The 23,491-nt window shown below is 41.0% G+C and overlaps 1 protein-coding gene across 1 annotated transcript in view; it reads left to right on the top strand.

Moving 5' to 3' along the window:
* LOC134358432 (wings apart-like protein homolog) overlaps positions 1 to 23,491 on the top strand; it is a 188,622-nt gene that overhangs the window by 106,902 nt on the left and 58,229 nt on the right. Inside the window, exons 6-10 of the mRNA XM_063070655.1 lie at positions 5,808 to 5,960; positions 8,944 to 9,080; positions 18,048 to 18,159; positions 19,755 to 19,979; positions 21,905 to 22,016. Of these exons, the coding sequence (XP_062926725.1) occupies positions 5,808 to 5,960; positions 8,944 to 9,080; positions 18,048 to 18,159; positions 19,755 to 19,979; positions 21,905 to 22,016 (739 nt within the window). The remainder of the gene's footprint in view (positions 1 to 5,807; positions 5,961 to 8,943; positions 9,081 to 18,047; positions 18,160 to 19,754; positions 19,980 to 21,904; positions 22,017 to 23,491) is intronic.

Raw genomic sequence — 23,491 nt, 5'->3', positions numbered from 1 at the left:
GCTTAACCCAAACAATCCATGACACTTAACTTCTTCCCAGGCATCATTGATATCCTTTGTCCATTTCTTCAGTTCACTTCTCCAATCTATTTTTGAACAGTGGTATAGTTTCTGCTTCACCTTCTAACCCAGGAAGAGAATTCTTCAACTCTAAAATAAAGTTATTTTCCTCTTACTCTGTCATTTGACCTTTGATCTGCTTTCAACTACCCAATATTGCATTCTATATTCACTCATTCCTTAAATCCGAACACTGAATTGCTGACAGTCTCATGGATGTTTTTTCCCAAATGGAATCGGGTTTGATGGTGTTTAGCTTTGAAATGTGCATCACATACATCTAACAGAGAGGAAATCACTGTCCCTTCCTGCATTAGCAACTTTTGACTATTTACCCTAAGATTATACCTCATTTTATTTTTATCCCTTCTCTCAACATTGAATTGCAATCTTTGCTAGTTTTCTAAAATAAAAGTAGAAAATGAGTAGAAAATACTCAGCAGGTCCAAGCAGTAATTTTGAAAAACAAAAGTTATGATCAGGAGGCGGAAAGTCATCAGTCTGAAATATCAGCCCTCTGCCTCTGTTAACAGATTATTTTCAGAGTGTCATATTTCTTCAGTTCATCAACATCTACAGGACTTGGCCTTCCCCATACTTATATTAACAGTTCTTACTCTTGCACTGCTGCCTGCTCACTCCAGGTCTTCAGCCCATACTTTTACAGCTTGTACTTTATAAAGGTAGACCTCTGTCAGTCCCAACTGCAGAGTACCTGATTAACATCCAGCCACTGACCTACTTAGAGCTGAATTACGGTTAACTACCCACCTGACTTCCCATTACTCAACTTAACACTGAATTTGAATTTCAGCTTGACTATCTTTCTGGGCTATTTCAATCTCATTCCTAGGCAGATATTTATTTTGATACTTTTGAGGAAGTTAATTTTAGTTATACCTTGTTCGAGTTTGCAGATGAGGGTATACTGTCAAGGTAGGCATCTGTTTCTGTTTTGTGTGTGCCATATTCGGCCAGAGCCTCGGCGACCACTTTTCAAGTGGTTGTCTTGGAGGAAAGATTTTGTGAGTGGTCCCCACGTCCTTCTCACAGTGCAGTTTTTTTTTTTTACGAGGCCGAGTTGCGAGCTCGACACTCAACCCAGCACGGATGGAAAGCATGCCTGGATTTGAACTCGGGAACCTTCACTCAGGACTCTGGCGCTGATGTCGCTGCACTCCCAGCTGGTCAAGACATCTATTACTTGTACTTAATTGGAAGGAAGTGGTAAACTACTGCTTTGAACTACAGCTGGGTGATGGGTACTCTTCAGTATTGTTGCAGAGTCCAGACAGTATGTTCCACATTATCCATCCATTGAATAATTGAATAATTTTTTGTTTTTAGTATCTAGTCATCAGTGGCAAAGCTGGTACTTATGGCCCATGAGACATAAGAGCAGAATTGGGCCATTTGGCCCATCGATCTGCGCCACAATTCAATCATGGCTGATTTATTTTCCCTCTTAACCCATTCTCTTGCCTTTTCCCCATAACCTTTGATGCCTTTACAAATTCAGAAGGTGATGATGAGCCTCCTACGGTTGAGTGGCTTTTTATACTATTTCAGAGGGCATTTAAGAGCCAACTAGTTTGGTGTATCTGGAGTTGGTCTGGATATGAGGATGGCAGACTTCCTCCTCCTGAAAGACGTTAGCAGGTCAAATGATTTTGATCAAATGGCTTGCGTCAATCCTTGGTTTTATGGTTTGTCATTACTAAAGCTAATTGTTACAGGGCATCACAATAGCTTAGCAGTTAGCACATCACTTTACGGAACCAGCAGTCACCGGTGGAATTCAATTCCTACCACTTACTGTTCTCCCTGTGACTGTATGCGTTTCCTCGCAGTGCTCCCGTTTCCTCCCACAAAGATATACCGTTGGGGTTAGTGAGTTGTGGGCATGCTATGTTGGTGCTAGAAGTGTTATGCTTGCGGACAGCCCAGCGCAATCCTCACTGATTGCTTTGACGCAAAATGTTGCATTTCACTGCTTCGATGTACGTATGGCAAATAAATCTAATTATTGTTGTTCTGAATTCCATTTTTATGAGTTGAATTTACACAGCTACTCTAGGCGTCTGGATTATGAATCCAGTCTGACTCATCAGATCTGTTTCCTTCCTCTTTATTTGAATGAGGGAGATGTGATCTCATCAACTAGTCCCACTGGACTCAACAGGATAGACGCAGGGAGAATATTTCCTCTGACTGGGGAGTCTATAACTGGGGCTCGGTCTTGGAATGAGGGATAGACTGTTCAGAATTGGGTTGAAGAGAATATTCTTCTCTGGAAATGGCAAATTTATATGAACCTACTGTTCTCAGAAGGCTGTTATTGAGTTTGTTCAAATATCTGGATATTAAGGGAGTGGAGGTACTTGGTGACAGTGTCAGGAAATGGCATTGAGTGTGACCTTGATGCATGGTAAAGCAAGCTGAAAGTGTCATACTCCCAGTGATTACATTTTCTTGAGCTCTCCAATATTGAAATCACTATCCTTGGTGCCTGTGTTTAATGCTAGTCCGGCTGCATCATTCTTCCACATCTCCATTCAGTATTCCTCACCAAGGAGCAGTTTCACTTTCTATTTGCATGGTTTCAGGAGAGCACCCGAAGTAGCCAGTGGCAGTAGGATATTTGGCCCCTTATATCTGCTCACCATTTGCCAACAACATCCCTGATTTTTTACCTCAGCACCTGTTCCCTGAATTCAATCCATGTTTCTTGATTTCTTTATGTCTCCTTGAATTGCAAGTTGTATCACCAGCTTGCTGCTGCTCCTGTCTTGAATCATTATATAGAAACATAGAAACATAGAAAATAGGTGCAGGAGTAGGCCATTCGGCCCTTCGAGCCTGCACCGCCATTTATTATGATCATGGCTGATCATCCAACTCAGAACCCAGCCTTCCCTCCATACCCCGTGACCCCTGTAGCCACAAGGGCCATATCTAACTTCCTTTTAAACATAGCTAATGAACTGGCCTCAACAGTTTGCTGTGGCAGAGAATTCCACAGATTCACCACTCTCTGTGTGAAGAAGTTTTTCCTAACGTCGGTCCTAAAAGGCTTCCCCTCTATCCTCAAACTGTGACCCCTCGTTCTAGACCTCCCCAACATCGGGAACAATCTTCCCGCATCTAGCCTGTCCAATCCCTTTAGGATCTTATACGTTTCAATCAGATCCCCCCTCAATCTTCTAAATTCCAACGAGTACAAGCCCAGTTCATCCAGTCTTTCTTCATATGAAAGACCTGCCATCCCAGGAATCAATCTGGTGAACCTTCTTTGTACTCCCTCTATGGCAAGGATGTCTTTCCTCAGATTAGGGGACCAAAACTGCACACAATACTCCAGGTGTGGTCTCACCAAGGCCTTGTACAACTGCAGTAGTACCTCCCTGCTCCTGTACTCGAATCCTCTCGCTATAAATGCCAGCATACCGTTCGCCTTTTTCACCACCTGCTGTACCTGCATGCCCACTTTCAATGACTGGTGTATAATGACACCCAGGTCTCGTTGCACCTCCCCTTTTCCTAATCGGCCACCATTCAGATAATAATCTGTTTTCCTATTTTTGCCACCAAAGTGGATAACTTCACATTTATCCACATTAAATTGCATCTGCCATGAGTTTGCCCACTCACCCAACCTATCCAAGTCACCCTGCATCCTCTTAGCATCCTCCTCACTGCTAACACTGCCACCCAGCTTCGTGTCATCCGCAAACTTGGAGATGCTGCATTTAATTCCCTCATCCAAGTCATTAATATATATTGTAAACAACTGGGGTACCAGCACTGAGCCTTGCGGTACCCCACTAGTCACCGCCTGCCATTCTGAAAAGGTCCCGTTTATTCCCACTCTTTGCTTCCTGTCTGCTAACCAATTCTCCACCCACACCAATACCTTACCCCCAATACCATGTGCTTTAAGTTTGCACACTAATCTCCTGTGTGGGACCTTGTCAAAAGCCTTTTGAAAATCCAAATATACCACATCCACTGGTTCTCCCCTATCCACTCTACTAGTTACATCCTCAAAAAATTCTATGAGATTCGTCAGACATGATTTTCCTTTCACAAATCCATGCTGACTTTGTCCGATCATTTCACCGCTTTCCAAATGTGCTGTTATCACATCCTTGATAACTGACTCCAGCAGTTTCCCCACCACCGACGTTAGGCTAACCGGCCTATAATTCCCCGGTTTCTCTCTCCCTCCTTTTTTAAAAAGTGGGGTTACATTAGCCACCCTCCAATCCTCAGGAACTAGTCCAGAATCTAACGAGTTTTGAAAAATTATCACTAATGCATCCACTATTTCTTGGGCCACTTCCTTAAGCACTCTGGGATGCAGACCATCTGGCCCTGGGGATTTATCTGCCTTCAATCCCTTCAATTTACCTAACACCACTTCCCTACTAACATGTATTTCGCTCAGTTCCTCCATCTCACTGGACCCTCTGTCCCTTACTATTTCTGGAAGATTATATATGTTGCTTCATGAGCTCCTAGCTTTGGTATAATGACATTTCACAAAGGAAATAACTATTTAAAGAAATCGTGACACCAAATTAGCCAGTAAATTTTTAAAAATAGACCTCAAAGCATATTTTTACTGATCTCAAAACCCACTACAGTACATATCAGCAAACACCATTTTAGTGTAATAGTAATTCCTGCTGTATGGAGTTTACTACTAAATTGTGGTCTTATTACTGGCACATAGCCATTACTTCATTTGAAAGCATGTTTCTCAAGGCAGCAAGCATACTTATAAATTTGTTTATAATGCACTGTTCCAGGATATTAATTACTTTCAATTACTAATTAGGTGAAGTAGGATGACGGCCACATCCTGGGCTTTGATGCTCAACGTCTCAATTAGGCCAACAGTAATCCAAAGAAGTATGTCCAAATCCAAACATATGACATTTCTATTCATAATCAGGCTCCTTAATGCCTTACATGATTTCCCTGCATCCTGATTAAGTCTTGTCTATAGTGCAGGAGGAGGAGAGGAAAGGATACTGCATAGTAGATACTGCTCCAGCCTTGCAGCTCCAGTGACAGAACAGGGTTCAGTCTGGAGCTTGCAGAATGCAAATATACCAGTGCCTGAAGAAAGAGGCTGACAGGGATCCCAATGACCAAAAATAAAGTGCTCCCTTGTTGCAAGGTCATGCCAGTTGGCATGTCATCTGGTTACTATAAATTATCCTCTAGCACAGGGGTTCCCAACCTGGGCTCCACCAACCACTCGGTAAATGGTAAGGCTCCAAAAAAAGGTTGGGAACCTCTGCGCTAGTGTATAGGCGAGTGGTAGGGGAATTGGGAAGGGAGTGAAAAAAATTGATGGCTAAATGAGAGAGACTAGATTACAAGGGGAAAATGGGGGCATAGGATTACTCTGGGAATTAGCAGTGTTTGGATAGACAGTAGCTTATTCATTTCATAATGAAGTGTGAAATAACATGAAAATTCAAGTTAAAGTTTGAGAATATGCCTATGAGAGGATTTATTGTGCTCTATATTTAATTTCATCTTCCTTTTTCTGGCAGTTGCTGTTGGTTTTCAGTTTCATCTTGTGTATGATTTGACACTTACCACTACTTTCAACAGTTTGAGACCAGTTGCATAACTGTTGGGTAACATGCAATGGTAATTCAGGCTTTCTGTTTGCAGCCATTTTGTCAGCAACTTTGTCCTTAAACTGATTTTTTTTTGTATTTTGCTCATAGGTCATAGCCACCACAAAGGAAACTGCTCAGAAAGATGAAGGTGTCTTCAAAGCCCCTCCTCCTCCTCCCCGTGTGATCAAAACTGTAACAATACCAACCCAGCCATACCAAGACATTGTGACTGCACTGAAATGTAGGAAGGAGGATAAAGAGGTATTTGGTTAATTTAATTTTGCTGACAAAATCATACTTGGAGGTTGGCAGGGTTTTCTGGAAAGCTTGTAGTCATTGAATGTTTGCACAAACTTTTCTTTTAGCAATACTAAAATACCAAAGATGTTGCCATGGTTCATAAATTTTAATATCTTGATGCGGTTTTCATCACCATATTAACAGAATTATCCAAAACATGTTGGATTCAAAATCATCTTTCCCCCTCAACGATGCAGAAAGAGCTATGCAGTTCCCCCAGAAGTAAGAAAAGTTTTTGGCGTGGTGTGTGACACCTTGGTGGAGCGATTAATGCTACTTTTTCACAGCTCGAACAGCTTTGGTTTGATATGGACCTGTGGTGTTAACTGTGTCGAGTTTGTACATTTTATCCATGACTCTGTTAGTTTTAGTTGGAAGCTCTTATTTTCCTCCCACATTCCAAAGATACGTCAATAGGTTAATTGGCTCCTGTAAAAAATACCACTTAAGGTAAGTCACTGATCAAAACGAATCAAAGGGCATTTGTTGGACTTAAGTAAGCAAATACAGTGGCATGCAAAAGTTTGGGCACCCTGGTCAAAATTTCTGTTACTGTGAATAGCTAAGCAAGTAAAAGGTGACCTGATTTCCAAAAGGCATAAAGTTAAAGATGATATTTTAAGCAAGATTACTTTTTATTGCCATCTTTTACAGTTTCAAAAATAACAAAAAAGGAAAAGGGCCCGAAGCAAAAATTTGGGCACCCTGCATGGTCAGTACTTAGTAACACTCCCTTTGGCAAGTATCACAGCTTGTAAACACTTTCTGTAGCCAGCTAAGAGTCTTTCAATTCTTGTTTGGGGGATTTTCGCCCATTCTTCCTTGCAAAAGGCTTCTAGTTCTGTGAGATTCTTGGGCCATCTTGCATGCACTGCTCTTTTGAGGTCTATCCACAGATTCTTGATGATGTTTAGGTCGGGGCTGTGAGGGCCATGGCAAAACCTTCAGCTTGCGTCTCTTGAGGTAGTCCATTGTGGATTTTGAGGTGTATTTAGGTTCATTATCCTGTTGTAGAAGCCATCCTCTTTTCATCTTCAGCTTTTTTACAGACGGTGTGATGTTTGCTTCCACAATTTGCTGGTATTTAATTGAATTCATTCTTCCCTCTACCAATAAATGTTCCCCGTGCCACTGGCTGCATCACAAGCCCAAAGCATGATCGATCCACCCCCATGCTTAATAGTTGGAGAGGGGTTCTTTTCATGAAATTCTGCACCCTTTTTTCTCCAAACATACTTTTGCCCATTGTGGCCAAAAAGTTCTATTCAAAAGGTTCAAAGGAACATCTAAACAAGCCTGATGCATTTTGGAAACAAGTCCTGTGGACTTGATGAAGTTAAAATAGAACTTTTTGGCCGCAATGAGCAAAGGTATGTTTGGAGAAAAAAGTTTGCCATGGCCCTCACAGTCCCCTGACCTAAACATCATCGAGAATCTGTGGATAGACCTCAAAAGAGCAGTGCATGCAAGACGGCCCAAGATTCTCACAGAACTAGAAGCCTTTTGCAAGGAAGAATGGGCGAAAATCCCCCAAACAAGAATTGAAAGACTCTTAGTTGGCTACAAAAAGCATTTACAGGCTGTGGTACTTACCAAAGGGGCAGTTACTAAGTACCGACCATGCACGGTGCCCAAACTTTTGCTTCGGGTCCTTTTCCTTTTTTGTTATTTTGAAACTGTAAAAGATGGAAATAAAAAAGTTTTCTTAAAATATTAAAGAAATGTGTCATCTTTAACTTTACGCCTTTTGGAAATTAGTTCATCTTTTACTCACTTAGCTATTCACAGTAACAGAAATTTTGACCAGGGTGCCCAAACTTTTGCATGCCGCTGTAAGTTGAAGGAACCATGGTAGCATGGAGGTTAGCACGGGGCTGTAACAGTTCAGGGTTTTCCAGTGTTCAGAGTTCAATTGCGGCACTGTTCTGTAAGGAGTTTGTACGTCCTTCTTGTGGAATGCTGAGTTTTCTTCAGGTCCCCGGGTTTCCTACTGGGTAGGTTAATTTGTCATTGTAAATTGTCTGTGATTAGATTTGAGTTAATCGGTTTTGTCAGGTTGCTGGGGTGGCATGGCTCGAAGGGCCAGAAAGGCCTACTCCGCGCTGTATCACTAAATTTAAAAAAGCAAATAAAATAAAGGAGTACAGAGATGGGATTGCTCTACTTAAGGACTGATGTGGACTGAATGGCCTTATGTACAACAAATAATGAAACCACTAAGTTCGTCATGTTTTTGCTGAGCTCAAAGAACACATTAGGAATTCCCGCATCCTGGTTTGCAGTCTGTAGGCTGTTATTTGTTTCTGTATAAAAGAAAATGGGTTCAATGTCCCAAAATTAGGGGTAGACCATTTAGACTAGCTATTTCTTCGTGCTTACTGCTTTCCCTTTATAGCTGACGGATCTGAGGATGAAAGTATGCTTCCAGCTAATTGGAGTGAAAATTGTCCTGTTAGTTACAATATGTTATTAAGTCAGAAGGTTATTTTTAATTTCTGTAACCTCCAGAGATGAGTTTCCACAGCCATGGTAAGAACATAAGAAATAGGAATGTGAGTAGGCTATCCAGTTCCTTGAGCCTGCTCCACAATTTAACAAGATCATGGCTGATTTTCTACAACAGTTGGTTTCCTGCTTTGTCCCCATATCCCCTGAGTTCTTCAATAGACAGAATTTTTTTGTATTGAGTTCCCATGTTTCATGGCATTGCATGCACAGATATACAAGGCCCAAAGACTTCATATTACCTCCCTGTATTGTCTGATTCCTTGCCTTTGCCATGCCAAAAGTACCTTCCTTTTGCATCGGGGGAAAGCTGCATGCTGTGAGCCTTCCCTCAGGTTAATTGTGTGGGTTAATATCTGAGACGTGGTGTGACAAGTTACCTAGACCTTGTATTTAACTGATAAAAATCTGCTATTCTATTTTATTATTTTAATCTCAGCTGTACACTGTGGTCCAGCACGTGAAGCACTTCAATGATGTAGTGGAATTTGGAGAAAACCAAGAGTTTACAGATGACATTGAGTATTTGCTCAGTGGATTGAAGTGTTCTCAGCCTCTCAACACACGCTGCCTTAGGTAAGCTGCTGTGGGTAGTTTCTCTCTGCTCAAGTGTCCTCAGGACTGGGTGATATATTCTGTGTGATTATTGTTTGCAGTGTGAAACGGATTTGGCATTGCTTCTTTGGAATCCCCACAGATTTTGCCTGACTATAAAAAGTCATTGAGGAGGAAGGAGATTACTGTGTCCTTTGTATAGAAAATATGGCATTGGTTGTCACATAATAACAGCTCTGCTGAAGCTGGAACTTACTATCTTTCCAGTTTATCTAATGGTTTCATTCCTTTAATGTCTTGGGTAAATATTTCAGTAAATCAAATCAAGAGTTGAAAACCCACACCGTATCTCAAACAATAAATGGACTGGAAGGTGTTTTGCTGCACTAATTGTCTGTAGTTTGTAGTGACAGAAAAGATCCTGTTGCTAAAATTAAACTTTCCCTCTTACCTCTACCATCTTACCAATATTCTACCCTCATCCAATATTTCCAGACTTAATAACTGCTTCTAGTCTCATTATTTTGTCCATCACAGATGAAGCGCTCCCCACCATTGAATACATTTACATGGAGCACTGCCACAATAAAGCAACATCCGTCATGAAAAATCCCCACTATCCACGTCATGTCCTCTTTTTTTGCTGCTACCAGAAAAGCCTCACCACCAGGTTCAAAAGCAGTTATTACCCTACAACGACCAGGCTCCTGAACCAGTGTAGTTAATTTTATTCTGATTCTATGATCTACAGACTCACTTTCAAGGATTCATTGCAGCTTATGATCTTAGCATTTTTATTTGCATAATTTGTCTTGGTGTTTGTGAATCATTGTCCACTCATGTATAGCTTTCTGTAAAATTCTACTGTACTCCTTTTTCTTGTAAATCCCTGCAAAAGTAATCTCAAGGTAGTATATAGTAACATACGTACTTTGATAAATTTTCATTGCACTTTGTTTATGGAACCCAGATGTAATTAGCCTACTGGATTTGGGTGAAGTGCTTAGAATACCCTTATTGTATCTTATAGCACAATTCAATATTGTTCTGGATTTTTTTTTCTAAAGAAGTTCACGTCCAACACTAATTCAGGTTAAATTCTCTTTTTGCATCTGATTTCTAGCTGATAATGCCTATCAATCACTTTCTGGACCATTCCATGACTCTTTTGCCAGTTGATGCAACTTCTTCTAGTAGGTTGGCCACCAGCAAAACTACTTAGTGAGACATGGTACCATCAGGATACTGAAATGATTACAGGTTTCCCCCGCCATCCGAAGGTAGAGCGTTCCAATGGAACGGTTCGTAAGCCGAAATGTCGTAAAGTGAAGAAGCAATTACCATTTATTAATATGGGAAAAATTTTTGAGCGTTTCCAGACCCAGAAACTAACCTACCAAATCATGCCAAATAACACATAAAACCTAAAATAATAGTAGCATATAGTAAAAGCAGGAATGATATGATAAATACACAGCCTATATAAAGTAGAAATACGTTTTGCAATCATTGAAGCACTGTCTAGCACAGCGAAAATCTCATGCATGCGCTCTTGGCAGAAGCACTCCCTCCAGTAACCTTTAAGCTATGAGGCTGCCAAATCGTACAAAGTAACAAATCATGCTAAATAACACAAAAATACGCAGCCCATATAAAGTAGAAATACTTTTTGCAATCATTGAAGCACAGTCTAGCGCAGCGAAAATCTCACGCATGCGTTCTCAGCGGAAGCACTGTCGATGGAAGGCACTGTCGGCGCAGGCGCTGTCGGTGGAAGCACTCTCCAGTAAACTTTAAGCAACGAGGCTGCCAAATCATACCAAATAACAAATCATACTAAATAACACGAAGATACACACCCTATATAAAGTAGAAATAATGTATGTACAGTGTAGTTTCACTTATGGGAATTGGGATGGTGTGTTAGGCTGAGTCGTCGGAAATTGGGGTGATGGAAGGTAGAGGAGACTGGGGTGTCATCTCATCGTAGTCTGTTTCCAATAGGGTAGCCAGGTCATCTTCTATGTCTGCCTGCCACGATAGCGAAGGTCGAGGTTCATCGTCTGCTGTGGCTGATGTGCAAGGCTTGAAAAACGACAGTATACTTGACTGCTGAGCCTCGCGCATTTTTCTATCATATGGATCTTTGTAAGCACTCAAAACATCCTGCAAACCTGCCCTAAACCTACGTGCCCTTTCAAAATTAAAGTCATACTTTTCTGCAATCATTGCAGCGCTGTCAATCGCAGCAAAAATCTCACGCAACTGCTTCACGTTCAGTCCCTGGACGACTTCATTTTCGCTACTGCGTTCGGTTTCGATTGTTATCCTTTCCTCTTGCAATTGCATCAGCTCTTCATCTGTCAATTCGTGGTCATGGGATGCCAAAACCTCCTCAAAGTCATCTTCGTCAACTTCCACAAACCCAGCCTCCTCAGCCAAGCTCGCTATTGTCGTATTTATTGTTGATGGTTCGAAGCCTTTAAAATGGTTCATTGCTTCGGGACATAGTTTCCTCCAAACGCCATTTCTCATTGAGACTGTTAGCCTATCGAGAGCATCTCCAATGTTGGCGATTGCCAGTTTTATATTGTAGTCTTTCCAGATCTCTCGCAAAGATGCTTCGGAGTTGCCCTTTCTGGCAATAGCACTTATAATAAAACGCATCACATTTTGCGTATAGTAAGCCTTAATTGTGGCTGTTAGGCCTTGGTCACACGACTACAGCAACGATGTCGTATTCGGTGGTAAGAACGCAACATGAATGTTACCGCCATACTCGGTAATGCCAGGCGGATGAGCAGCACAATTATCGACAATCGCAAGACACCTATTATCAAGGTTATTTTCTCTACAGTATTTTTCAACTTTTTCAAGGACTAAGGTATCTGCTCATGTACTCAGAAAAAAGCACTTGGGTGTTCCAACTGCTTGGATCTGAACGGAACACAACGGGAAGTGTTTTCTTATCAACGCCTTTAAGTGCCCTTGGATTTTCTGAATGGTACACTAGTAGAGGCTTAAGGACAGCATCACCAGTGGCGTTAATAATAGGCATTAGGGTAAACCTGTCCTTCGATGCCTTGTGTCCCTTAGCCTGCTTTTCTTCTTTCGAAATAAATGTCTTACTCAGCAATTGTTTCTAATAAATTGCAGTTTTGTCACAGTTAAACACTTGCTTATAAGAATAACCACCTTCTGTAATTATTTTCTTCAGTTCTGCTGGAAACCTTTCGGCAGCTTCAGTGTCAGCCGAAGCACTCTCTCCAGTAAACTATGAAAACCACCTGTGACTACTTTTAAATTCCACTTTCGCAACACTTTCATCACCATCGGCCAGTGCTTTCTGTTTCAGCTTATTAAAAAGACTGACTGATTTCTCCTTAAGTATAAGATAACTTAAAGGAACACCACATTTTGTGCACCCATCAATCCACTCAAGCAATAGACTTTCTATTTTATCCATTACTGGATGCCGACTAAGAGAGACCACTTTGCTACGAGCAGAACCAACAGTAACATCGACAGCTTTCAAGGTTTTTTCTCTCTGCGTATAAGTAGTGCGAATGGTGGATGCAGGCAAGTTCACCACGATCGAAACGCTTAATTATGTCTAGTTTTAAGCTAAGTGTAACACCCTTACAAGCTCTTTTAGGCTTTTCCAATACCTTAGAACTCATCTTGCTAACGGACGCACAAAATAAATCAAGATAAAGCACGTGTTTAAGCAATGGCGGCTAGAATGCAGTTCTGGGGGAGGAGCTTGGCTGCCCGGGGCAAGCCCTGCTTTTTTTTTTCGCACGCCGCCATTTTTTGCGCGCTGCTCTTTTTGTAACAGTGAAAAAACCTTCTGTTGGTGAAAACAGTACTAATGTAGGTCTTTCGTAACAGTGAGGTTTCGTAAAGCGAACATTCAAAAAGCGGGGGACACCTGTATTGTGCTAAGTATGGTGATTCAGTGTTGGAAGCAGATTGCAGAAGAGGCAAGGCAGCATATAGTCATTGATGTGTCATTGGGCACTGGACAAAAGGAGATTTGAACTAATTGTCATTCTTTAATCGATGTAATTATGCTAAAGCTTCATATATTATGGAAACCTGTGAATATATTCACACTGTACAGTAATTGTTACAGAATATTCAAGTTGAAAGTTTAGATTCACATGGACTGTGATAACCATTATACTATTGTGGTTTGATTGTATTTTAGCAATCACTTAGGGGTTTGTGTATTAAACTGCCAATAATCTGATATCACTGCTGCACTGAGCAAATCTCTGCTTAGTCATTGTGTACTAATTGAACACAGTACCTGGCAAATCCAGCTCAGTTATGACTAAAAATAAACTTGGTAATGGCAATCGCACTGCAGCTCACAGTGGAGTTCAAACTTCTCTGTTTTTGTTTATTGGGTTGCTAGGTAATGGTATTTAATATGGCTTTATTTCACTATGGAATTTGATTTTGGAAGGGAAGATAAAACAGTTCAGTTTCAATCCACAATTAAGTACTATTAATACATAGTGCTGTTGATAGGTGGTGATATATGTTATATCAATGCCTGTCAGTAGTTATAAGAACATTGTTTGTTAGTGCCAGCGCCTTCTATCTTGCTATCCGTGATCTCGCATTTGTCATTAAACAAAAAAGTTATGAGGATATTACTGGGAGTAGAGGGTTTGACTTATAAGAGGAGGTCATTTCGCCAAGGACTATTATTCCTGGGAGCGTAGGAGGCCAGAGGGTGACAGTATTGATGTTTTTTTCAGTTATAAAGAGCAAAAAAGAGGTGAGAGTGGAGATCAGATTGATGGAAAGGTAGTAATGGGGACAAGGAAATGGCGGACGAACTGAATATGTATTTTGTGTCCGTTTTCACTGTGGAAGACGCAAGCAGTATCCCAGAAGTTCAAGCATCTCAGCAGATAGAGTGAGTGTTTTTGCTATTACTAAGGGAAGGTACTTGGGAAGCTGAAAGTTCTGAAGGTAGATAAGTCCAGATGAACTACACCCCAACATTCTGGACAAGGTAGCAGAAGAGATTTTTGAGGCACTAGTACAGTTAGTCTGACTCAGTGGTTGGGAAGATGTTGGAGTCCATTATTAAGGATGAGGTTTCAGGGTACTTGGAGGCGCATGATAAAGTAGGCCAAAGTCCTGGTTTCCCTGAGGGGAAACCTTAAACGACAAATCTGTTGGAACTCTTTGAAGAAAATAACAGGCAAGATAGTTAAAGGAGCTGATGGGCCGAATGGGCTACTTGTGATCTTCTGAGTTGTGGATGTTGTTTACTTGGATTTTCAGAAGACTTTTGACAAGGTGCCACACATGAGGCTACTTAACAAGATGAGAGCCCATTGTATTACAGGAAAGGTACTAGTATTGATAGAAGGTTAACTGACTGGCATGAGACAAAGAGATGGAATAAAGGGAGCCTTCTCTGGTTGGCTGCTGATGACTAGTGGTGTTCCGCATGTTTGGTGTTGGGGCCACTTCTTTATACGTTGTACGTCAATGATTTAGATGCCAGAATTGTAGCTTTGTGGCCAAGTTTGCAGACAATATGAAGATAAGTGGAATGGCAAGAAGTGTTGATAGAGCAGGGAATCTGCAGAAGGGCTTAAATTGGGAGATTTAGAACAGAAGTGGCAGGTGGAATGTAATGTAAGGAAGTGTAGTGCAGGTTGAGTCAGAGGTAAATACATTGTTTGCATTCATTTTGAAAGGACTAGAATATAAGAGCAGGGTTACAATGCTGAGCCTATATAAGGCATTGGTCAGACTGTACTTAGAATATTTTGAGCAGTTTTAGGCCTCTTAACTAAGAAAAGATGTGCTGGCATTGGAGAGGATCCAGAGGAAGTTCACGAGAATAATTTTGGGAATGAAATGGTGAACATTTGAGGTGCATTAAATGGCTTTGGACCTGTACTCTTTGGAATATAGAAGAATGAGTGGGGGTCTCATTGAAATCTATCGAGTATTGAAAGATGTGGATGTGGGGAGGGTATTTCCTAAAGTAGGTGAGTCTAGGTCCAGAGGGAATAGCCTCAATAGTGGGTTGCCCATTTAGAATAGATGAGGAATTTCTTTAGCCAAAGGGTAGTGAATCTGTGGAACTCATTGCCACAGGAAGCTATGGAGGCCAAGTTTTTGAGTATATTTAAAGCAAAGGTTGATAAGTTCTTGCTTAGTCAGGGCATTAATGGTTATGGGGAGAAGGCAGGAGACTGGTGCTGAGTGGAATAACAAATCAGCCTTGATGGAATGATGAAGCAGGTTCAATGGGCTGGATGGCCTGATTCTGCTCCTAGGCCATTTGGTCTTTTTTCTCAGGGAAGGGGAGTCCAAAACCTGTGGCATAGTTTTAAAGTGAGAGCGACAGCAACACCTTTTTCGTACAGAGGTGGTATGTATCTGATACAAGCTGCCAGAAGGAATGTCAAAGGCAGATATAACTACATTTAAAAGACATTTGGGCAGATACATTGAGAAAAGAGGTTTATAGAGCTATGAAGCAGATGCAGGAAAATGGGATTAGCTCAGTTAGTTGACATGAGAGTTGAGCTGAAAGGCTGTATAGTTCTGTGACTCTGTGCTATACACTTAATTGGAAAAAGTGCAAATGTTTTGCCTCTTGATAGACTGTTTGGGCCCTTGGATGGTTGGAGAGGAAGAGGTTTAAAGAGCAAGTGTTATTTCTCCAATGGTTGTATGTGGAAGTACTGGGAAAAGGGAGTGATGGATGATATGGAAGAGCAAAAGGAGCAGTCCCCTTGACGCTGAAAGAAGGAAGGGAATAAAATGGGTTGGATTTCCACCAAATGGGGAGGACAAGGAACTCCAGTTCTGCGATCTGTAGGAGAGGGGTGAAAGCAGGAAATGAACACAGGGATGAATCCCTGTCAACTATAGTAGAGATGAAGTTGCAGTTAAGGAAAAAGAAGACATCATAAAATCACTGCCATAGGAAATCTCATCATTAGAGCAGCTATGGCAAAGTTCAAGATCAGGTTTACTTGTCATTCAACTATGTATGAAGACCCATGAACACAGCCAAATGAAACAGCATTACACTGGGGCCAAGATGCAAAATACAGTATCAACAGTCATACATAGCTCAAGGTACATATAGCACATATGATATCAGTAAAATATAGTCACACAAAACATATAGTCCAAGGCCCTGAGTCCATGAATGTTGTAGCAGTCTGCAGTCAAACACAATATGGCTTGTCTTCTGCCAAGTGAACGCTGGGGGAGATAAAGAAGTTAAGGTGTAGGCTTACAGAAAGCAAGATGGAAAGAGGTTCAGTAGAGACAGCTGTGGGACTCAGCTGGCTTATAATGGGTATTAGTCATGAACCTATTTACCAAAATGTATGTTGATAAATCAAAGGGAAAACGCACATATGTATTATCCATGTGAAAATGAGTAGGATGGATATTACTAGGAAAATTAATGAAATTTCACACTGTGGGTGTGTAGGAAGCAATGTCAATGCACTTTGCAATATAATGGAGTAAAGTGAGGGCTGTTTAATAGCACAGCAATAAGAATCGTTTCACAAATACCTTGAAGAGGGATGCCCAACTTGGGCCCACAATAGTTCACATAGCTGTACTTTTTATCTTCGTGCAAATGAGTCAAGTTGAAGGTGAGGTTGTTCTTGTAAGAGAGAATTCAATGGGTGAATAAAAGTGGCAATAGAAGGGCACTGGTGGGGCCTCTGTTGAAGAAGGAAGTGAAGGGGCCTCTAACTCCCCTTGTATGAGATGATATAGGATTATATACATGGTAAAAGTTAGCAGGTCGACATCTGGAAACTATCCAAGTGGTATCATGGATGTAGGTGGGAAGGGACAGGATAAGAGAAGGTAGAATATTTTAATGAAAGAAGAAATAAGTTTTGTGGGGTGAATGTAGGCTGAAATAGTGGGTCTACCAGGATCGTCTTAATTGTGGGCAGCCACAATTTCCCCTCCCACAGGGGAGGGGGAAAACAGGCAGTTTGAGATTGTCCAATGTTGATCTACAGATGAAGTGAGGTTGGTCAATAATCTCGTGTTCAGTAAGGTTGTGGCTTTTATGAGGAAGTGTCTGAGCTGATACTTCTGTGAAAGATACTGGTGAATCAAACTACCACAGCACTGGCTGTGGTGAGCAGGTTGTTCCAAGTCTGGGGTGGGAGATAGGATAAAGCACGGGCAGTAGAATAGTTGAGATAAACAATATAATATCTGCATTTACTGATGAATCAACAAAGGAAGGGTAAAAAGACCATTGGATTGTGAAGTCTGGAGACAGGAGATAAGGTCCTCAATCCAGAGTGAGGACTTCAAGTGAAAGTGGCGTGATAACACTCAATGGCATGTCAGATGGTGACATTGGGGCATGAGGTCAAGCCTCTTCTGAGTGTTTGAAAAGAGGAAGAAATTGTGATGAAAGTAGAATGAGGTGTGACTGTAAGGAGAATGGGTCAAAATACATTGAAGCGATAGAAAGAGAAGGAGAACTGCAATTCAGGAACTGTTGGAGTTTGCAATATTTGATGTCAGAAAGAAATAAAATAGTTTATTTGTTGAAACAATTGAGCACTAAATGTAATATGCTAACTGTGGTCTCGGCATTGGAGAAACCAAAAAGGGAATTAGGTTACTCCTTTGCAAGAGAGATTCTATTTGCTATTTACTTTAATTCTTCATCTCATTCCTACTTTGATCTGTTTTCAGCCTTCACAGTGCCCAGTGTGAGCTTAAGGAACAGTACCTATTCTTTGTCTTGGCCCATTCGTGACCAAGACTCCGAAACACTGAGTTAATTTATCTCTTCACAGGTGCTGCTTGAAGTGTGGAGTACTTACAGGGTTTCCTGATTTTGTCTCAGATTTCAGCATCTCAGGTTTTTGTTCCAATTCATATTGTAGCTTTTTGTTCCTGAGAAGGTTCATACCTCCCTTTAAGTCTTGCATTTATTTTGCCTTTCAGTATTATCAGCTTGGCCACCAAGTGTGCCATGCCCAGTTTCCGAATGCACCTAAGAGCTCATGGGATGGTAGCCATGGTCTTCAAGACACTGGATGATGCACAAAAGAACCAGGTAAGATCTTCTCAATATTTAGAGGAAGTGTCTATCAAAGACAATTTTTGTGGCACATCATTTAAGTTCCAAAGTATGCAAGTATTAGACTTGAATTTACATGATTAGTTAATTAGATGGGCTTATGAACAGAGAGGGCAGGAGAGATTTTAAAAAGAATGCTGGAGCTTACAGCTTTGACAGCTGAGATGTGGCTGGCAGTGGTGAAGCAATTAAAAGCAGTGACAGGCACAATAAGTAGAACTGGAAGAGCACAGCAATCTGTAGGTTAGAGGAGATTTTGTGAGATGATTAGAGTGTCAAATAGCGTAGAGTTCAGACACAAAGTATCTTCAATTAAATGTTTAGCATCAGGTTTTTATCACTGACATGCAGTACATGCATATGTATATCTATCTATATATGTATATGTGCAAAAACTGTGAGGTAGTGTTCATGGGTTCATTGTCTGTTCAGAAATCTGTTGTTGGGGGGGAAGGAGCTGTTCCTAAAACATTGAGTATGTGTCTTCAGGCTTCTGTACCTCCTCTCTGATGATGACAATGATTGGTGGTGTTCATGTTATTTTAATCCTTGAACCAGTGTATGCCATTAAGCATGGGAACAGCGGATGAATGGTCACAGCTGATGATTTCTGCACCCAGATGCCTCCGTCTCTCTGTTCCTCAGTGGCTCCCATTGTCCCATCGTTCTGAAAGTTCACTCTGATCTAAGTGGATAATATTGAATTGCATCTGTAATGATGTTCCCTTTTACTTAGTCTGTCAGAATCCTTTGATAGGTTTCTGCTCCTAACTAAACAGCTTGCTCTATCTCCTGATTGGGAGTACATAATTACTTTTCTTCTGATGTTCAGGTCCTTAGCTCCTCATCTGGAAACTTTACTGTAGGGTATGCTTGCCCCTTTATTTTACAGATTTCTGACTTTGATTTAAAAATAATGTACATCAAAATGTACAAGTATACCCACGTTCACTTCTTCATAGTCATGCTACATAATTGAATATATATAGTAATACTGAATAGCATACACTATCCATTGACTTGCTGTCCATAAATCCAAGTACTCACAAAGCCTGCCACGCATTACTGGGAATGTTGGTAATTATGGTGAGTTCTTTCAGAGCCCTTTCCTATGGAGTCTGACGAATCCTATCTGACATGGATTGCAGGGATATCTTGTGCTGGCAGATAGTCAAACATCACTAGTCGAGTGCAATTGGAGTCAGGATCAAGAACTTGAGTAGGTTTGCAACTTGAACCAGCGTCCAAAGTGTAGGCTGAGTGTGTGGCTAGGTTGAAGAATTCCAGAGGTTGGGAACATGAATAAGCTTGTGACTCGAGCCAGAGTCCAAAGTGTTTGGATGCTTCATCTTGCGAGTATATATGTTGATATCCATGTGGAAGTTAAACACTATATGTCGTTGGCAATCTTAGTGGTACTGCCAGAGGTCTCAGTAATGTCAATGTCTTTGTTGTTGTTCATTGAAAGTCCACCCCTAGTGAGAATTTGGTATACTTGCTGAGTGTTCTACCTTTTTAAGTATGTGCCCATTTGTTGAGCATCTCTCACAGATTTTGCATTGAATTGTCAGAATCTAGCTCTTTGCACGGCCGCACTAATGTACATCCTGAGCCGAGACCGACTGAACATGGACTTGGATCGAGCCAGTCTGGACTTGATGATTCGCCTCCTAGAGTTAGATCAGGACCCATGCTCACGTCAGCTGAATGAGAAAGAAATGAAAAAGATAAAAGAGAAAATCCGCAAGCTCTGTGAAACTGTTCACAACAGGCATCTGGACTTAGAGAATATCACGGTAAGACGAAACACCTTTGTATGTATCTTCTTTATTCACAGTTTAAGGGAAGTACTTTCTTTACATCCAGTGGCTTATTGGTACTTCCTGAAGTCAAAGTGTTGCTGTAGATAACTCTGGTAGGCCGTAGTTTCTCTGTCATCTAGTATTTGCTCATATTCTTGACTCGGCTCAGCCAGTGCTGAGTTGCTGCCTATCAAGTTATTAACGTACAAGTGAATATAATGTCCCGCCTTGACTTTTTACAAACTTCTCTATTCTCTTGATTAGCATTGCAGTTTTGCTGTTGAGAGTCAGACAGGAGCATTGCAGCAAAGCCCAGCTAAAGCAACATTATGACAAGTCCATAATTTTTTTCTTGTTAAAGCAGCACAGTGATGACAAGGCTGTTAAATTACTATAGTCGTAATCTAGGGGATAATCTCACCAAGGCAGCTGTGATATAAAATCATTTAGCAATCTGGAATCCTTTGAAGAGGTTCTCATTGATAACAGTGTCAACAAAACAAAAGATACTGGGTAGCTCTAAAATTTCATGTTGTTCACCATTATCCTAATTGGTTTGAAAACTGCTTTGTCTAGCCTGTTTGTGACTCAGAGCATTTGGGAATGGACAGAGGATGTAATTGCATTTGTCTCCTTTTTCACCATATGCTGTTATCAAGATCCTTTACACAAAAGTTTCTTGACAAAACATCAGTTAATCAAAGTAGGCATTCCGCACTTGATACCAAGCTTGGCTGACAGTTGGCACTTGAAGTTGCTGGGGTCACCTTGTGAATGGTGGGTGGAGGAGGAAGTGGAACTTGGCAGTGGAGAGGAGGGTGGAGGGAGAAGGAGAGGATACATATGGAAAGAGGAGGAGAGTGGTGTGTTTGCAATGTCTGGTGAATAAGGGTAGAGAGGATATTAGTTGGACCTTTAAAGAGTGTGTTATGTAAGAAATTGATTGACATAGAGGAGGAGGGTCCCACAGGATGCAGATGGGTTGAAGGGGGAAGCTAATCATGAGAGAAGGAATGGTGAAGTTACAGATGAAAGGTTACAAGAATGCAAAACAGCTAGGGGAGGAAAGGGCTACAGGAGACTGAGTTCAGCTGTCGCCAGTCTAAGTTGTAGGAATGTGCAACTGTTCAGAAGATGCAGCCTTTCTGTGATTCCACTTTTATTTTTGAAACAGAATTTCTCCAATAACACCTCTCTCCTTACCTCTCCCTTTAACTCTACCTATCATGTTCTTTTGAACATGGGAGGTCATTTGAACTGGATAGTTGAAGTTATTCATGCCACCATTCAACTGGTTAGCTTGTCTGCTTCACCATCATTAAATCAAGAATTTCAGTACATTCATTGAGCGTTTATATTCCAAATCCTTAAACCATAACTGTTAATTATCCAATTACAAATGACAGATAAACTTGTACAATTCCATTGGAAAATGATAGATTTGTATTCTGGGTGCATTGTGCTTCTGCTAGCTAGCTTTATGTATTCTGGCCCACTGGCATTTTCAGTATTTCAGGGCTATCAGCAATCATCGATCTTTATGGGGTTAAACAATGCAAACTACAACAGCACATGGCAAGGACGGGGAAAGGTAGTCCAAAATCAAGATTTTTCTTAACCATTACCAGCAAGGAAGGTCAAGTGACAAGAGACTCAATTGATGTTGGACTTCAAATGATCGTTGTTCATTTCCGTGGCTCTCATACTGTCATAGGAATCAAGTGAAGGTAGAAGTGTTAATCTGGGAGAAGGGAGAAAGGACACAATTCTGTCTGCTTTCATTATGGATGATGTCTGATTCATGCCTACTGCTTGTATTGTTCAACAGAATATTGTGAGACCAGAGGTAATTAAAGTGCTTACGGGATTGAGATGTGCCTTTCTTCTTTTTAGAGCTAATTCTGTTTTCTTTTGGATAGACGGGACACTTGGCAATGGAGACGCTGCTCTCCCTCACATCCAAACGAGCAGGTGACTGGTTTAAAGAGGAATTGAGACTCCTAGGAGGATTGGACCATATTGTAGATAAAGGTACATGAATATTATTATGTTTGTGCAATCTCTCCAATTGTGAGCATAATTCTTCCTTCTCATATCATATGCCAGTGGTAGCAATCGTTATATAGTTGCAAGAAAAAGTTTGTGAACCCTTTGCAATTACCTGGTTTTCTGCATTAATTACTCAAAATATGGTCTGATCTTCATCTGCATCACAATAATAGACAAACACAATCTGACTTAACTAATACCACACAACAATTATACATTTCATGTCCTTATTGAACACATTGTTTAAACATTCATAGTCCAGGCTGGAAAATGTATGTGAACCCTTGTATTTAATAGCTGGTAGAACCTCCTTTAACAGCAATAACCTTCACCAAATGTTTCCTGGAGCTGTTGATCAGACTTGCACAATGGTGAGGAGGAATTTTAGACCATTTCTTCAATTAGGTTAAGGTGTGGACTCTGACTTGGCTATTACAGAACACAAAGTTTCTTCTTTTTAAACCAATCTCTTACTGATTTACTCTTGTCTTTCAACTTCTATTAAGCTTCAGCTGATAGACTGCTGCCCTGGCATTCTGTAAAATGTCATGATACAATTTTGATTTCACTGTTCCTCAACGATTTGCAAGCTGTCCAGGCCATGAGGCAGCAAAGCAACTCCAAGCCATGATGCTCCTGCCACCGTGCTTCACAGTTGGGATGAGTCTTTGGTGTTGGTGTGTAGTGCCCCTTTTCCAACAAACATGGCGGTGTGCATTTCTGCCCAGCATTTATTTATTTATTTATTTATTTATTTTAGAGAGAGCAGTGGTTTCCTCCGTGATGTCCTTCCCTGAACACCATTCTTTTTCTTATAGTGGACACATGAACGGAGACTTTAGCAAGTTCTAGAGATTTCTGCAGGTCTTTTGCTGTTACCTGGGTTCTTTTTCACCTCCTTCAGCATTGCACGTTGTGCTCTTGGTGTGATCTTTGTAGGACACCCTCTTCTAGGGAGAGTAGTAGCAGTACTGAATTTCCTCCATTTGTAGCCAATTTCTCTTACTGGACTGATGAACACTCAGGTGCTTTTGAAGCCTTTTCCAGCTTGATGCTTCTCTGCAATTCTTCCTCTAAGATTCTCTGGAAGTTGTTTTCATTGAGGCATGGTGCACATACACAGATCTTTCTTGAGAAGAGCTGGCTCTGTCAGTAACCTGACTTTGTGTGGCTTTTTTTATAGAGCAGGACTCATAAAATGTGGTCTGATTTTCATCTAAGTCACAGTAACAGTCAAACACAATCTGCCTAAACTAATAACACAAACAATTGTACTACTTCATATCAGTATTGAGTATATTACAATCCACACCTCCAATCTCATCTCATTATTGGAACACCTGGCTCCAAATAGCTTTTGTAGAAGACATTACCCCAGAGGTCCACATACCTTTTCGAACCTAGACTGTGATTGTTTAAATGGTGTACTCAATATTGATGGGAAGTACGATTGTTTT

Source organism: Mobula hypostoma, chromosome 18, assembly GCF_963921235.1.
Source record: "Mobula hypostoma chromosome 18, sMobHyp1.1, whole genome shotgun sequence".
NCBI classification, from domain to species: domain Eukaryota; kingdom Metazoa; phylum Chordata; class Chondrichthyes; order Myliobatiformes; family Myliobatidae; genus Mobula; species Mobula hypostoma.
This window is presented reverse-complemented; position numbering and strand designations above follow the sequence as displayed.